This window comes from Cnephaeus nilssonii, assembly GCF_951640355.1.
Source record: "Cnephaeus nilssonii genome assembly, chromosome: 22".
NCBI classification, from domain to species: Eukaryota; Metazoa; Chordata; class Mammalia; order Chiroptera; family Vespertilionidae; genus Cnephaeus; species Cnephaeus nilssonii.
In genome coordinates this window covers 12256282-12274695 of record NC_137093.1, presented here as the reverse complement: position 1 = coordinate 12274695, position 18414 = coordinate 12256282, and the positions used below count along the sequence as shown (strand labels likewise).

The 18414-nt window shown below is 41.5% G+C and overlaps 1 protein-coding gene across 2 annotated transcripts in view; it reads right to left on the bottom strand.

Annotated features, from left to right (window-relative positions):
* CCDC62 (coiled-coil domain containing 62) overlaps positions 1–18414 on the bottom strand; it is a gene marked incomplete at both ends in the record, with an annotated part of 23005 nt that extends 4591 nt beyond the window's left edge. For both annotated transcript variants that reach the window (XM_079763169.1, XM_079763170.1), the window contains 10 exons: positions 356–503; positions 2879–3601; positions 4165–4280; positions 4590–4678; positions 6345–6446; positions 8641–8812; positions 10862–10963; positions 13991–14157; positions 14741–14933; positions 18379–18414. In XM_079763169.1, the coding sequence (XP_079619295.1) occupies positions 356–503; positions 2879–3601; positions 4165–4280; positions 4590–4678; positions 6345–6446; positions 8641–8812; positions 10862–10963; positions 13991–14157; positions 14741–14933; positions 18379–18414 (1848 nt within the window). The remainder of the gene's footprint in view (positions 1–355; positions 504–2878; positions 3602–4164; positions 4281–4589; positions 4679–6344; positions 6447–8640; positions 8813–10861; positions 10964–13990; positions 14158–14740; positions 14934–18378) is intronic.

Below are 18414 nucleotides of genomic sequence, written 5' to 3'. Positions count from 1 at the left end.
AACATGGAAGCAACTTCAGAATAGGGGTTAGCTGGTGGGGGGCGTGGAGAAGGGGAGAATGTGGGATTTACACCTTATCTGTAACATTTCATCTCTTTGCATGTCATAGTCTTCATTTTGTGTGTGTTTAAAATAATGATTCATTAAAATTGATATGTCAATCTCAATTTGGAGAGCCTGAGGGACATCTTGCCTAAAGCTGATCTGTAGGATATTCATACATAAAGTCAGTAACGTCAGTAAACCTGAGGCAGGGCCAACGTTAAGCAGGTTAACAACAGTGCTGCTGAAGAATTACAGTCGATGAGAATAAGCCTGCAGGAATATGCTGGGCTTTTCTAAGTGAAACACAAACCTTTTCACTGGGCAGCGCTGCATCTTTGCTCCCGAACAAAATCCTAGGTGAATTCCTTTTCTCAGAAGGGGACTCTGTCTCCAGCAACTTCTCCTCCTCTCTTATGGCAGCACCCACACAGTGGGAATGCTGGATGGCAATGAGCTCGCTGCGAATAAGAAACCGAACAGAAACAGACACCTTGAAACGATAGCAAACATGTATCACCAACACTCTTACGCTTAAAAGTATCTCGACAGAACAAAGAAAAAGTTGTTTCTCTTTTTTAATGAAGTTGTAAGTAGAATACTATAGATCTGAATAGACTGCTTGAGAAAAATATTATAAATTAATGCATAGCCTTTGCAATAAGAATTAAAACAAGATTCTTAGTTAAAGGGTAACTATAGAATAAAGAATTTCTCTCCTCCTCCAGCCAAAAATAGAAGGCTCTGAGACAGGATGAACCAAAGGGGGCGGGGGGGGGGTGGATTAACAGAGTATAATTTCTGAAAATTTTAGTTTTTTGGTTTGTGAGACCGATTTCTGTCAATGGTATATAAAGGTACTTTTGTGAAAGTAGAATGGCATTGCTGTGGCTCATTATTCTACAGTTTCTCCAAATCAGAGAACAGACACATGCAGCTAAGCTTCTGGGTATGTTATTAGAGTTGATAACGAAAGCGGCCGTGGCTCCGATGGGAGGCAATGGCCGCTCCTCCGCCATGTAGCCTGTAACTAGGTGAGAGCTGGCTTCTCCCTCCACAGGTAACCTCTAGCTGCCAAATGGAATGGTGTACAGATGTGAGCACTCAGATAATAAAGTGGGTCACAAGTTCTCACAATCTAAGGAAAAGTAGGCAAATAGAATTATCTTTTCTACTTCATCTCGTACTTGTCATGCGATGCCCGGCATGTGCCTCTGCTGGCCAAACAAGGAGTCACTCCTAATTATTTCATGCCAGGGAGGTCAAAATGGTCTCTAAAGAAAACTCCAGATTTAAATTTTAATTTTCCTGCATACGTTAAACTTAATATATTTCCACTTTGCTCTTAAAGCCATCTGACACTGCTTTTCCCTTAACATATGGGTGTTCTTGTTGGGTAGTGAAGTCTGTAGTGGTGCCCTACCCATAGATACCATTATCTAAAGAAGACCTTTAAAAACCAAGTATGGCCCTGGCCGGTCTGGCTCAGTGGATAGAGCATCGGCCTGCAGACTGAAGGGTCCTGGGTTCGATTCCGGGCAAGGGCACGTGCCTTGGTTGCAGGCTAGATTCCCGGCCCTGGTTGGGGCATATACCGGAGGCAACCAACCCAAACGATGTATCTCTCTTAGATAGATGTTTCTCTCTGTCTCTCCCTCTCCTTTCCACTCTCTCTAAGAATCAAAGGGAAAATATCCTTGGGTGAGGATTAACAACAAAAAACAAGTATGAGCACATAGCACTTAGTATGACAACCAAGTTTTTAAAATTTTGCAACTGATGGAATACCTATGCACATGATTTTTCAATGACTCAGGCTTCTAAAAGAGCCGAAGGACAACCCAGATAATGTAATTTCTAGAAACAAAATTCAGTCATAAAGTCCATGAAAGTCAAAGGCCCTTGATATAGAAACTCTGTCTTTTCTGTAATTGAAGGCTTATCAGGTAGGTTTTATTTGAAAATAGCTGGCATTATTATAGCGCCACTTAACAAAAAAATTCAGCCATCCCGACAACACGATGAGCCTGAGTAATGCATATCAGCTAATAATGCATATGCAGCTTATGCTAATAACTAACCCATTTTCTTCTCATAACTTTACCAGCCTGTTACATATAGGTATTCTTTCTCTTGCATGATTTTAAAGAGTAAGAAAGTTTGAAAAATGTACAGTGAGCGCAAAGGCAGGAGCAGTTGGGTATGTAAGTGTGTGTGTGTGGGGTGGGGGGGGGAGCTCTAGAGAAGGATGTTACCTGGGCTCCAGGCAATGCATTTGGTCTGGACACAGAGACACAGCTTATCCAGCCAAACCCCCCCAGAGCAGCATAAAGTGATTCACCTCTTTGTTATTAAATAAAATGTATCTCCCCACCCACCCAGCGTGGCTCAGGGTTGAGCATCGACCCATGAACCAGCAGGTCACAGTTCGTTTCTGGCCAGGGCACATGCCCTGGTTGCAGGTTCGATCCCCAGTGTGGGGCATGCAGGAGGCAGCCGATCAATGATTCTCTCTCATCATTGATGTTTCTAGCTCTCTCTCCATCTCCCTTCCTCTCCGAAATTAATAAAAATATATTTAAAAAAAAAACACATCTGCCCAACTCACGACAATCGGCTTGGTTAACCCAAACCTTTACCTCAAAGGCTGTGCGAGGTGCAGGCTTTTCACTGGACTCTAGTTCAGTCTCCACACAATCAAAAACTCAACAGCCTCCGCTGCAATGCAGAGGAAACAAGCTGCCTCACATCCTACTCAGCTGCAAACAAGAGGTGGCTCTGCACGGCCTGCACTGCCCGGGGCCCCTGGCTGTTGCGAACACGAAACCTCACTAACCTCGTGGAGTTGTATTTTGTTCCACTGGCACTTTCTGCACAAGTGCACACAGACTTGTGGCGGACAATCCTCTGCAGTTTAGAAGGCTTGAAGATGTTCATCCACTCCATGTCGGACATCTGGCCCGGGGCCTCGACGACGAAGTTACTCGGGTGGCAGCACCTGAACTCACAGGTGTCGTTCTCCCCCAGACAGGCTTCGCTTTTCTGGCAACACGAGAACCCCGCTCTGTCCAGGGGGTCTTGGCATTCGGCATCCAGCTTCTCGGGCCGTTTGGAACCAGAGCAGTCGGCCAGGCCCAGGTAAACACTGACATCATGCCAGGGCTTCTCATCAGAGGAAGCCCATGTTTCTGAGGGCTGTTTCTCTTCCATCTGAATCCCAAGACCATTAGCTTTGGGGGATTTTGCGTGGCTCTTGCACAATGTACTTTTGTTTTCGGGTTCAAACTGGAGTGTTCCTCCCAGAGACCAAGACTTTTGTTTCTCCGTTAAGTCTTTTGCAAACAGAGATGAAACAGCAATTACACTTTTTTCCCCAAATGAAGTATTAACCTGTAGCTTCTTCTCTTTGCACACATCACAAGAGCTCTTGTCTGACCTATTTTGCTGAACAAACATGGTCTCAAATTTTTGGTCCTTAACCAGTGACTTCTGATATTTTTCCTTCTTAATATCGACTTTTGGGTGGTAATTTTCAAGGTCAGATAAACACATGTCTCTGCTACGGTGGCGTCACAAAAAACGGAAGTTATAAGATACACTCAATACTGTCATTTTCAATAGTTCACCCAAACCTCATTAGTTGAGCCACATTCTAATAAGACCCATTTATCTATTAACAAGGAAACAGGAAAATCGAAGTAAGAGCAGGCTCGCCGAGCTCCTACAGCAGCTATGCCCAGCGTTCTTTGCGTGACTTCTTTTGGGCCAGTAACCTGTCCTATGTATCTTTATTTGCCCTTATTCCTAGCCCCGTGCCTACAGTACTGTGAGTGCTGAATGAACAAATGACATCCTTGTAGTTTCTATTTAACTCAAAGCCTTCTACACAACAGACACACAAATAATGTTTAATGAATTTCTTTTCTCCAACGGCTAAATTAATTCTAAGCTCTGGTCTCACCACAACCTGGGATTAAAATATTTATTATTAACTCACATAAATTTATTCCCTACTACATAGGGAATGGTAGTAGATGCTGGCCCACAGCAAGTACTTAAAATATATGACTAAATGATGGAATAAAATACAAGATTACATTAACAGCCTCTTCCTATGGTTACCTGGACTCCAGGGCCTTTGATTCCTCCATCTTTGAGTTATATATGTGTATTAACTCCTGAGAATTTTCCACATTGAAATTCAAAAACTGTAGATCACTCTGTTGTTTTACGTAAATCTGCAGTAGATATTGATAAGTCAATATAAAGTGTAACAATAAAACTAAATTGAACCAACAATTGGGTACTTTCAAATGTTAAAACAGATCAGATAGTGACTGGAGATACATGTTAAAAACTTGTGCTTTTATATTTTTTCCCGTGTTAGCACTGAGACCCTATCTGCTACAATAAATATGATATACAGCTAATGTAGCTGGGATTCCAAAAGCACCATAAACAAAGCCAACAGACGTACACATTTCCTAATTTGATGTTTGTTTTTAAACATTTCCCACCTAATAGAAGAAATGTAACTGGAGACATACCTGTCTCAGATTATGCAGTTCTGCATTTGTTCGTTCTTGCTTTGACTTGGCAATATCAAGCAACTCATCTTTCCTTTTCTCTCTCTCTGCTATTGAAGAAAAAGTATTATTAAAATACTTTTCATCAGCCACATTAACACAAACGTCTTCATGTCCAAAAATTACTTTGAAACATTGGTATGAGTAGAAAAGATGTTTAAGAAATCAGCCTAGCAAATAATTTTTTAAATTATGTCAAGAAATGGGTTTGTTCCAGTATTATCTAACAAATTCCACATATTTTACTTAGGAAATCATAATAGAAGGGTAAAAATTGGTGAATAAAAAAGAAAAGAGACTGTCAGAATATCCTGTAAATGTTTTTTTCTTCCCCTGATCTCCCACAGCATTTCATTCACAGCATTTGTTTGGTACTAAATGTTCTGGGCCTGTGAGTTTCTTAGCAAATAGCAGAGTGCCTGGCACACAAATACTGATCCAAAGATGGTTTGAATTCAGCTCGAAGCTATAAATAGATTTTTAATATAGCTACTTAGCTATATATGTATCTTCAGCAATATAAGACATTACTTTGAGCCCTAGCCCGTTTGGCTCAGTGGATAGAACGTTGGCCTGCGGACTGAAGGGTCCCAGGTTTGATTCCAGTCAAGGGCACATGCCCAGGTTGCGGACTCGATCCCTAGTTAGGGGTGTGGAGGAGGCAGCCAATCAATACAAATTCTCTCTCATCATTGATGTTTCAAGCTCTCTCTCCCTCTCCCTTCCTCTCTTAAATCAACACAAATATATATATTTTAAAAGACATTACTTTGAGACAGCAATCCTAATAATGGAAATAGTGACCTCTACTGGTAGAAAGACGTATTTTCCACATGAGATTCAAATTAAGAATTCAATTTTATTTGAAAATTTTTAAATAAAATGCTGCATTTTGCCCTCTTAACTTTATAGGAATGTATTCTCTTCCTGAAGGCAGGGCATTGAGGGTAGGTGTGAGTAGACCAAAAAATTTTTAATTTTATTTCTAGTTGGAATTTTACCTCCAAATCTATGATTTCCCTAATACATGCTACCAAAATGAAAGCCTAATAAAATCCTCTTGGCTGGCAGGGATAGGAATAAGATCTATATACCAGTGATTCTCAACTGGGAGAAGAGAAAGGAGAAATTTTCACTATTGAAAAATGAGATTCTGGGGTAGGTAGGGAGGGGATAAAGTATGGGAGAGTATGGAGAGGAGGGAATGAAATTTTTGTTTATCAGAAGGGGTGAAGTTAAACCTTACTGATAAGCTTGCTTTTAAATTATTAAAAATTCATCTCCAGAATTATTATTTTTAGGGTCATACTGATGTAACAAAACACATTACTATTTTTCCAACCTTAATAAATTACAGGTAATCTATTTGCAAACTGAAAAAAAATGTGGATTTACTAATTTTTATATAGTATTTGCAAAAGTATAAACCATCTTCCTTCTTCAATTCATAAGATTCTTTCTTAATGAATTGTTAGCGAGAAGTACAGTCACAGGCTTCAGCTGGAAGGGAGGGTAGCCCATTTTACAAAAGAGGAAACAGCGTTAACTGGAGGTATTGTAACAGTTTTAAAATTCCCTGCCTGGTCCCTCCCCACCCCTCCAAGGGTGCTTAAAAAAAAGAAAAAATGACTTTGAGAGAGCTATAATTCCTTTAGCCTGCCAAAGTAGTATCATAAAAAGTTTAGTATCCTATTCAGTCACTTAAAATATTTTTACCAGTAAAAACCAATTCATCGTGCAGGCAACTCTTCTCCTGCTTGAGGCGAATGATCTCTTCTCGTTGTTCATTATTCTCTGTTGTCTTTTCATTTAGATCCTCTTCACAAATAGAACAAAAAAAAAAGTTCTCAAATAAACACTAGTTCCTAGAAGAAGACACACTTTATGACTACCTCTCATGTCCTTAGCACCCCTTCCAATGAACAGGAAGTCCTGTTAAACCTACAGCCAAAATATGTCCCATATGCAGCAGCTCATGGCATCGATGGCAATGACTCTGGCCAAGGCTTTGTGACCTCTCACCTGACTGGTCTTCCTGCTAGAACCGTGCCTATCAGGGCAATCTTTTCAAAATAAAAATCTGCTCACGTACCTCTGTTAAAAGCCCTCCTACCATACTTAGGCTGAAATCCAAACTCGTAATGATAAGCCCTCCTGGCCTGGCCTGGCCCTGCCTGTCACTCTCCTCCTTCTTTCGTTCGGTTTCTTGAAGGTGTTCCAACCTCAAAACCCACTAGGGCTTTTGTACTTGCTGTTCCTTCTGCCTGGAAGGTTCCTGGCCCAGATCTTCACATGCCAGTTCTTCCTATCATCCAGGTTTCAGCTCAAACGTTCTCCTCAAAGATGCCTTCCAAGTCCACCCAAACTGAGTTTCTATTTCCCTCACTCTCTAGTCCACTATTGTCCTGTTTTTCCTTTTAAAAAAGTTTTAATAAATATTCAATTTATAAAATAGGCATACTAATAATAAAACTGGCTTTTTACTTGAATATTTTACCTAGGTATACACAGCATTCAATAAATACTTATCAAATGCTACAATGTACCCCAGGGGCTGTGCTATTAACTGCAGATCCAAAAAAGGGAGACCGAGCCGAAACCGGTTTGGCTCAGTGGATAGAGCGTCGGCCTGCGGACTGAAAGGTCCCAGGTTTGATTCCGGTCAAGGGCATGTACCTTGGTTGCGGGCACATCCCCAGTGGGAGGTGTGCAGGAGGCAGCTGATCGATGTTTCTCTCTCATCGATGTTTCTAACTCTCTATCCCTCTCAATTTCTCTCTGTAAAAAATCAATAAAAATATATTTAAAAAAAAAAAAGGGGAGACCGAGTCCGCCCCTGCTGCCAAGGCTTACCTTATGGTCATGGTTCTAGCTGAAGCCACAACTAGAGACAAAACAATGATCTGCCACAAGTCCGAGCATCACCGGAACAAGACCGAGTCTTCTAAGTGAAATCAGCCACAATGCAGTCACACGATTTCAACAGCAACTCGCAGCCTCGCGAGGTGCTGTGGGCACTCCACCAGGACAGAGCGGGGGTGGCCTCCACACCCCATGGCTTTGTCACTCTAAGGGGCTTGTTCCACAGTGGGAGTCGGTCTTCGTGTCTAAGGCGGTGACTATGTATAAAATGATAGCGCCTCTGCCCACAGTGGGGAAAGGCCAGAGAAAAGCAGATCTACCTCCACAGCCTCTGTAGACACATTTAAATTTTGACTCTATCACCTATGTCCATATTCAAGTACGTAGCACTAACCTATTTCATATACCTACCCTTCGTGTCATTATAAAACCTCAAGTAATGTTACTCAGAAAGAAATGAATCATGGAGCTACTGTGCGAATGAAAATAGAAAAGGAGAATGCAAAGGAATTTTTAAAAATAAAACAGGCTCCAAAAGTCACTCTTGGCAGATCGTGTCGTTCGCGGCAATTCCTCACTGTTCCCTGCCTGCCTCCCACAGTTTCTTGCAAATCCTCCCATGAGAAGCAGAGGGTATTTCTCCACCACCTGACTGTGGGTTGAGCCACGTGACTTGCTCTGCTCAGTAGAGTGAGGGGGAAGTGATGGTGTGTCAGGTCCTCACATTTCTGCTTCCTCTCTGACACTTCTGCCTTCACCGTGGGAGGAAATGCCTACGGTGAAGAGATGAGGTACATGAAGCGGAACTAGCCCAGATGAGCAGCTTGGCCTCATCAGCTTCCTGCCTCACGAGTGTAACAAAGACTCACTGCTGCCTCCACTGAGATATTGACCTTGCTTGTTACAGAGCAGTATCAGCAGTACTGACTGACTGGTGCAGCCAAGGCAGGATTATGTAACAAATATCATGCATTATGCAGTTCCCCCAACTCTGCTATTTATCTTGTAACACAGAAATGGCATATGAGATGAACATTTCATGGTGGGACCTAGCCAGCAACAGACCTACTCCTGATCATAAGATTCGATAAACCTGAATGAAGGAACATATTCCCAGGATAAAATGCTTACACTTATGTCTCTTCCTTACCTTTTAGTTTATTGATTTCAATCTTAAAGGTCTTCAATTTCTGCTTGTAGTCTTGCTTTTCTTTCACGATACACGTCTCCACCATCTTGGCATCGCGCAAGGCTTGCTCTAGCAATTTGAATTTCCCCGAACAGTCTGCAATGTGATTGACTGCCTCAATAATATCTTTGTCCTAAAAACCACATTTGGAAACTATTACAGAAGATTTTTAAATTCCAACTAATCAATATGAAAAGACTACACTTGGTATTAAGACGTCATTGTGTGCCAGGTTTCAGTCTATGCACTTTTCATGCGTTAACCCGTTTTATCCACACGGTAACTCTCTGAGATAGGGGTTATATTTATCCCCAGGTGACTCATGAGTCAACAGTAAACTGCCCACGGTTACACAACTAGTTAGTGATGGAACGCCCATTTGAACCCACCAGCTGGCCCCAGAACCCAGTGCCACCCGCCCTAGCTTACTGTCTCAGAAAGCTTAGACCAGACAACTCAACTCCCTGGAAAACTGCAAGAACAGGAGGGTGGGTGGCCCTTGAGGGGGCTTATGCTCTGGATCACAGATAAATCCCATGGGCCCCACTCTTCCTTCCCTTCTTTTCAGCTGCTAAAATGACAGACTCCAAGACCTTATCCCAAACCTACCCAGATCAGAACCTCTTACTGTTGAGGTAGTTTTTTAATTACCAAAAAAAGGGTATCTGCTGGTGGAAAAGCAATTCAAACAATACCTAAAAGTATAAAAATAGTCAGAGTCTTTCCCTCCCCCGCTCAAATGGAATAACTATTAGCAGGTTTTATTCCTGCCTAAGGACACGGCTTTCTGCTGCGGCATCCATGCGTGTTCCTGAAAAACCTCACAGTCTGCACACCTCACACTAGACTAGGAGGACTCATGGAGAAGAAGAGGGTTGGGCAGACCAATCAAAAGCTGATGGAACTTTGTGATCAGACCAACGTTAGCAAACCCCAGCATCCCTATTAAGTACATGAACACAGCTCAGCAAATGCCAACACAGATGCATTAGTCGGCCAACCCTTTTCAGCATCGTCATTAGCACTCACAGCTCTGCAGGGAGTTTGCTATGACGGAACCCACAGTGGTTGTTGAAGCCATGAAGCTGGTCATTACTTAACTAAGGAAATTCTGGAGCTTTTAGTATTTTTCTCTTTAATATTAACAAAACTTGGCCCTGATCACTTCAAAACATTAATGTGCTGTGGGAGGGGGGAATCACATATGAATTAGCATGAGTGTCCCACTCTACCAACATCATTCCCCTACTTGCCAGTTGTCAAACATGTGTGTTATGGCAAAATAGACTGTTTATCAATCACTGATCATGACATGTTAGTCACTATCTATAATAATAAAAGCTTAATGTGCTAATTAGACCAAATGTCCTTCTGGACAACCTTCCAGACAAAACCAGGGCTGCGAGGGAAGCCAGGGTCCTCGGTGCCAGCAGCTGGAGGGAAGCCCGGGTCCTGGGTGCCAGACGGAGGCTGGTGCCAGCAGCCAGGGGAAGGAAGGCCTACTCTTGCACGAATTTCGTGCATCGGGCCTCTCTATATAAAACTGCTTGATTGCTAACAGTTTTTCTCTCCATTAAAAATAAAATTAACAAACCCTGGCTGGTTTGATAAGGGGTTAGAGCCAAGGCCTGTGGACCTAAGGGTCTCAGGTTTAATTCCTGATCAAGGGCACCTGCCTGGGTTGCAGGTTTGATCCATGGCCCTGATCGGGGCGCATGTGGGAAGCAACCAATTGATGTGTGTGTCTCTCTCTTTCTCTACCCACCCCCTTCTACTTTCTCTGAAAATCAATGGAAAAAATATCCTTGGGTGAGAATTAAAAAAAAAAAAATTGTTTTTTAACAAGCATTCTGATTGCCATGAGACCTAACAATGGATCCCTCAGAAGAAAATGAGTTAATCCGGACATGCTAGACCATGGAATGGTACTTGGAGAGGAAGAAAATGAGTTAATCCAGGCATGCTAGACCATGGAATGGTACTTGGAGACAGAAACCAAAAGTGGAGTCTTGCCTCCTCTCCCAATGCCTGAGGACATCATTTCAAACTTGTTTCTCTCATTTCTAAAACGGTAGCTCTATCAATCTGCACAGCGATGGGTTTAAGTAGGACTGTGTATGTGACTGTACTTTATAAACTACGAAGCACCCCAGCGGACGGAGATCATATTATTCTGAGTTACCTTTAGCTTTATCATTGTAGTGAGAGACTGTTCTCGAGCCTGCAACTGTCCTACCTGAGCAGAAAGTTCCACTAACGTATTGCTGAGATTTTCGTTTCTAGCCTGCAAGGGAACAACACATAAATGCTCATGTATGCGTCATCAGAAAGCTTTCATTACTGTCAGCAGCCACACTCTGTACTCATTCTTCTATTTTGTTTGTTTTTTCTTTGTTTAACTTTTTTTTCATAATAAAATGGGCTTAAGTAAGCAGTCATCAAAAGGAATACAAACATCTATTTCTCCATTACCTCTAGCACCCTCTCAACACAAGTATTTGCTCTATTGAATTATGTTGGTTATGTTTATAAACATGTCTACTTCCTAATGTCTTTTATGTGTAATTCTAGGTTAGCAAGAAAGAAGAAAATGAATGAATGAAAACAGATTTCCTTTGCTAAAATAAAGTAGTAGTGAACTTCTGTGCATTTTTTTTTTTTTTTACTCTGTGTTGGGGTACTGCCACTTACCAGATTTTTTTAAAATCACAGAACTATAGCTGATATAACTATTGTATACATCAAGCATGTCACACTCGCGGCCCATGGGCCACATGCGGCCCACAATGAATATTTTTGCGGCCTAGACAATATAACAGTATATAAAAACATTTTAATAAAAATTTCATAACTGAATTTTTACAATATCCTGTTATACATAATTATTAATAACGAACTACAACGTTCACTAACGACTGATTACTATAATCGCGTTGCATTCATTTCCCTTACGCACCTTACACACAGGCGCACCTCTCCACTAATACTAGCAGCAAATATTTTAGCAGCCGATGGCCATGTCATTAGTCTTGTACTGACTTGTTTGGTGTGCGCAACAGGAAATATTTCACTTTTGGAGAACAAGAAAAATAGGTTTATTGCGTTACGCTTATTAATTTGTGTAGTTATTCAGTGTCTGGTAAGTTAATGTCCAAGAAAAAAATATTAATTTGTATTAAAATGTTCTATTATTTTATGTTAACAATGATTTATTTATTTCAGCCCTTTGTATTCAGCATGTCTCTATCGAAATAAACCTACGCTTCTATGAAAATTGAAGCTTTTGTTTTTTTTCGGCCCACATAAACTTAAACCTTATTTATTTGGCCTGTATTAGCCTTTGAGTTTGACATGCTTGGTGTACATGATGTATTTACTGGTTAGGAAAAAAGAATAATCAGGCTTTTAAAAAAGATATCTTCATGGAGGAAACTTAACTGCATATTACCAAGTGCAGTTAAGTTTCCTCCATGTGAAAAGACTACAATTCTAACCATACATTTTAACCACATGACATTCTGGAAAGGGCAAAATTATGGGGGCAGTGAAAAGATCAGTGGTTGTGAGGAGCTCTGGGAGGGAGGGATAGAGCAGAGAACTTTCAGGGAGTGAAACTTTTCCATATGTTACAATGCTGGATATGTGTCATTATACATTTGTCAAAACCCTTTTGGTGATAATAATATGTTCTGTATGTATATACTGATTGTAACAAATGCACCACCATCGTAAAAATGTCCATAATGGGGTGGGAGGTGGGGGGTGTGTGAGAAATCTCTGTACAGTCCACTCTATTTTCCTGTGAACCTAAAAATGCTCTAAAACTAGTTTATTAATTTAGAAATATCTTCCAGTTTATGCAGCCCCCATAATGCATTAGCCCTAACCTGCAAAGTGGTGATATTTGGAAATAAGCCTTTGAGAGATAATTAGAATTAGAGGTCATGAGAGTGGGACCCCATGATGGGATTAGTATCCTTATAAGAAAAGATACCAGAGAGCTTGCTCATTCTCTCTGTTCCCAAAACAGCAAGAAGGTGGCTGTCTATAGACCAAAAAGAGAGCCCTCCCAGGAAACTGACCCTGCTGGCAGCCACCCTGATCTGGGACTTCTCACTGCCAGAACTGTGAGGAAAGAAACTTCTGTTGGTTAATCCCCCAGTCTATAGCATTTTGTTACGGCAGTCTGAGCTGACTTAAATACTTTCTTTTTTAAAAAATATATTTTTACTGATTTCAGAGAGGAAGGGAGAGGGAGAGAGAGATAGAAACATCCATGATGAGAGAGAATCATTGATTGGCTGCCTCCTGCATGCCCCACACTGGGGATTGAGCCTGCAACCTGGGCATGTGCCCTTGAATGGAATCGAACCCATAACCCTTCAAACCACAGGCCGACGCTCTATCCACTGAGCCAAACTGGCTAGGGCTGAAATACTTCCATTTTTAAATTGAGCATATCAATAGATTCTAGAATGGTTTTTACTTAGTTTGTAATTACAAACTCTCTACTATAATAATCTGAAAAAATAAAAGAGGCATACAATAAAAGCTATACTATTATTATGAAATATTAAGCCCCATTGTATTACCAAGATTTATACTGAATATCATCACTATGAAACAAGAATACGAAGGGTGGGACAAAAAAATGGCTTTCTCTCTGTGCCTCTCATAAAGCATGAGCTCAAAAAAAATGTCTGATACCAGGCCAGTGTGGCTCAGTGGTTGAGCATCGACCAATGAACCAAGAGGTTACAGGCTCAATCCTCAGTGGGGTCATACAGAAGACAGCTGATTGATGTTTCCCCTTCATCTATCTTTCTCTCTCTTTCTCCCTTCCTCTCTCTGTAGAAATCAATAAAAAATATTTTAAAAAATATCTGATGACTACCCAGTTCACCAATCTTACAGATTTTATTTCTAATATGCCTCTAACATGGGTTAGATATCTGTTTATCATATCAGATAAGACATAGTTCTTTAGAAAGCATACTCTGAAGTGCCCAAAACTTGGTGATACTACTCTTGGACTTTGAGAAAGGCTTTCCAAAATAACCCATTGTTGATAAAATGATAGATGTTACTAAACCAAATGGCTCAACAGTTAGAAAAGCGTTGTCATGAAGCTTCATCTGCAAGACAGACAGCTAACAGAGCAGTACAATGAGTGCAAGACTATGACGACTATACTTTCATACACACGCACATGCATTTTTAATGGAACCATTGAAATCTACCAGTAAATCTTCAGTAACTGAAACGCAAACACAACTTGGGCTAGTGAGGCAGATCACAAAATCAAACCCACCTCAAGGTCTTCAGAGAGGAGAGAGGAATGGGTTGCCTTCTGAGCCATTTCCTGAAGCTGGAGCTGAGTCTTCTGAAGAGCTGTCTGGCATTCCATCTGATTAGATTCCAGGGTTTTTACCTTCTTTGTGAGTGACCGGATTATTTCAGTTCTTTTATGTAGTTCACCTGAGGGAAATTTCACCAGTCACTTATCTGTGGTCAGAGCTGAAGCTTAAAATGCATTATTTTCCAATACATGGTTAAAAAGTAATTGTGCTAAAAATTTTTAAAAAGATAATTCTTATTTTAACAGTTTGTATGATAGCTCCAGCCCGTATGGCTTAGTTGTCTGGAGTGTTATCCCACACACCAAAAGGTGGCAGGTTCAATTCCCAGTCAGGGCACACAGCCAGGTTGTGGGTTTGATCCCTGGTCAGGTCATGTGCAGGAGGCAACTAGTCAATGTTTCTCTCTCTCTCTCTCAAATCAATCAATAAATTAAAAACAAAACACAATCTCTAAAGATTCACTCCTAACACACTGTGTTAACTGGAGCTCTACTCAGCACTCCACATTTAAGCACTGTGTTCATCCTGCTTTAATTCATATTGTATTTGTCTGTTTGATTGTGGGTGTTCAGTATTCCTACCTTCACTGACACTAAACTCCAGGGCAGAGGGCACTGTGTTGGGATAAGTCATTCCCATGAGCCCTTTTAATGTGCGAGCTACAGAAGTGCCTCGCAGTCGTGGCTGAATGCATTTCTGACCTTCTAATTTGCTGCAACGCTCTTCCAAAGTCAACACCTTCTGCCGATCCTCCTCCCACGACAGAAGTTGTCTCTGATGTACGGCAACCATGTCATTGAGCTCTTTATCTCGATCTTTCAGTTCTCCAATGAGCAGCTGCAGCTCTTTCCGTTGTTTCTCGATAGTGGAAATCTCAACTTCTGACCCGATGTTCTAATCACAGAAAGTGGTTTCACACAAAATAAAAGTAATCAATAGCATAAATCAGCCAAAGCCTATTTTCCAAATAATTTTATCTTCTTATGCTGCCAATTCAAGGTAGTAACATTAACTGAGTTTTATCTGCTGTTTATAATGTGGCATCAAAATTATGTATATTTAAACCAAGATCACACCTACTGTTCACTGCCTCTATCATTTTGTAATGCCACCCACACCACTCAAAAAGTGGGACTGGCCCAGCTGGTGGGGCTCAGTGGTTGAGCGTGGAGGACACCATTCAACTCCTGATCGGGGCACATGCCCAGGTTGCAGGCTTGATCCCCAGTAGGAGTGTGCAAGAGGAAGCTGGTGGAAGATTTTTCTCTCATCAATGATTGCCGGGAGCCAATTCCAGCATGTCATAATTACAAGAGTTTTATCAAAAGGTTGATGAAACTTGGGGGCTCAACATATGTAATTACTTGTTGGAGTGGCTAGAGGGCACTTCCCCCAAACCTGAATAGGATAATCGTTTGCTGCCAGACAGCTCAGGGCATCTTAATCTACATGTTATTGCCTCCTGTTGGCCAAACACCTGAACAGCTGTAGGCTATTCCCCAATCTGACAATGCTTCTGTACCCTACCCTTTGAAGTGTATTATCTCCACCTTGCCTTAGGACAAATTGTGTTAATAAAAACCAAGGGGTCCTGAGTCAAGGAGAGTCTTTAGCTCCTTTAGCTGAAGCTCCTCTGACCCCCAATGCCTTTCAAAACTATCTTTCGTCTTTGAGCTCCTACTTCATCTACACACAGCCTTTCTCCAGATTGCTGAACCCTTCTTAATGCTGGGACAAGAACCACGGCAAATGATGTTTCTATCTCTTTCCCTCTCCCTTCTTCTCTCTGAAACCTATAAAAACGTATTTAAAAAAAATTTTTTTTAAGTGGGACAGTTTGTGAAACCTCCATTGGCTAAATTACAAATGAACCCATCTCTGCATTTTTCTTTGCTGTCAACCCTTTCCTTGTATCAACCAACAATATTATCCCTCACCTTGCTCCAGCAATTCTGGAGCAATCAAGTAAAGGGAAACATGAAATAACTACTCGTTACACATCTATATAAACTCACTCTATCAATTTAATATTGGGACTGATCCAAACTCAACATTCCTATTAAAAAAAACAAATCTTATAAAGGAAAGTTTTCAAACATACACAGAAGACAGAGAACAGCACAATAAACTCCCATATGCTCAGAACCCAAGTCCTGCCATTATCAAGATTTTGCCATATCTGTTTCAATTTTTTCCTTTTTGTTGTTGATGAAAAAAATACATTTCACTCATACATACACTTCAGTATGCATCTCTAAAAATGAGCATTTTTATATAACCATAATGCCATTTGCATACCTACCAAAATTATGTACAGTAATTTCCTTTTAAGCATACATCATTTTAAAGTCTAGTGCAGGAAAGTTGGTCTGATCTAAGTGAGGGTCCAGAATTAGCCACTTGGTGGCTCTATAACCTTGGACTAGTTTCTTAACTTTAAGCCTTCCCTGTAAAATGGCAATAACAGCACTGTGATTTCTTAGAGTTGTGTGGATTACGCAAGAGAAGCTCTGTAAAGTACTGCATAGTACTTGGCACATCACAGGCACTCAACAAGCATTAGCTATTAAGATTTTAAGTTACATTTCAAAATATGGTACTGTTCCCATCAATAAAGAGCTAAATGTATTGCTTTAAGAATTCTATCTTGAACCCAGGTGGTGTGGCTCAGTGGTTGAGCATCAACCTATGAATCAGGAGGTCATGGTTCGATCCCTGGGTTGTGGGTTTGATCCCCAGTGTGGGGCATGCAGGAGGCAGCAGATCAATGATTCTTTATCATCATTGATGTTTATCTCTCTCTCCCTCTCCCTTCTTCTCTGAAATCAATAAAAAATATCCTATATAATAAAAGGCTAATATGCAAATCAACTGAACGGCGGGACAACTGGTCAATGCGCTCCCACAGGGGGAGCAACGCTCAGCCAGAAGCCAGGCTCATGGCTGGCAAGCGCAGCTGCAGTGGCGGGAGAGGCACAGCACTAAGGACGTCCACAGACAGCGGGCCTAAGCCATCAGTTAGACATCCCCTGAGGGCTTCCAGACTGTGAGAGACACAGGCCGGGCTGAGGGACCCCCCTCCCAGTGCACAAATTTCATGCACTGGGCCTCTAGTATTTAAAAAAAATAATTCTACCTTGTCCTAGCCAGTTTGGCTCAGTGGATAGAGTGTCAGCCTGCAGACTGAAGGGTCCCAGGTCCGATTCTGGTCAAGGGCACATGCCCAGTATGTGGGCTCAGTCCTCACCAGGTAGCTGATAAATGATTCTCTCTCATTAATGTTTCTATCTCTCTCTCAGTCTCCCTTCCTCTCTAAAATCAATTTAAAAAAAAAAAAGAATTCTATCTTGAAAAATTCATGGAGGCCATGTACATCATTCCTGCTTTCTGAAAAATACGATTTGTAAGTAAACAGAAACAACGAATGGGTTACAGTTACTAGTAACTAAACACACACACACAAAAATGGAATTTGGAGCCAAAGGATTCCAAATTACAAGACCTGAATTCCAGTCTTTGGTAAGCCATTCATTCGTTCATTCATTTGTTCAACCAATATTTACTGAGCACCAAGTGGTTGGGGGTACAGCAAGGAGCATATATATTCTAGTACTGGAAACAAGCAACTGGCCAAGTATACAAAAAGTTCATCCCATCGCATACCAATTAATGCAAACCTAGAGCAAGTTCACTTTCAATGCTTTTTTTTTTTTTTTGGTAAACCGGGGTTATAGAGTGCTCCCCCACTGGCAGGTTACTGTGGGTAAATTAAGGACAGGAAGGGAGGTGGCCCAGAGAAAGCCGCTCTACAAATGCCCACTGTCACCCTTAAGAAGTGAACACCTGCCGGGTGGCCAGTGTGACTCAGTTGGTAGGGCATCGTCCATGCACCCACAGGTTTCCGGTTCCGGTTTGATTCCCCGTCAGGGCACAGACTGGGTTGCGGCTCGATCCCAGGTTGGGGGGGGGGGGGGGCGTGTTTCTCTCTCGCATAGATGTTTTGCTCTCTCCCTCTCCCTCATTATCTCTCTAAAAATCAATTTATTTATATATATATATATATATATATATATATATATATATATATATATATATATATATATATTTAAAAAGGAAGTGAGCACCTGGTCCCACCACTGGTCTTAACACCTGGGCTGGACAACAGGTTTCTTTTGAGATAAGGAAAGGGGACAGGACACTCCATCCCTCCGTTTTCTCTTGACGACCTGGGTACTGTTTTAAATGTGAAGCGGAAACCGTGCCCTAAAGACCACCCGAGTTCGGCCCAAATGCACGCTGTGCCCGGGGTCTGCTTGCCCGTCGTACCCAGGCCGCTCACCTGGCGCCCGGCGAGGAAGGTCACTGTAGGGTTCAT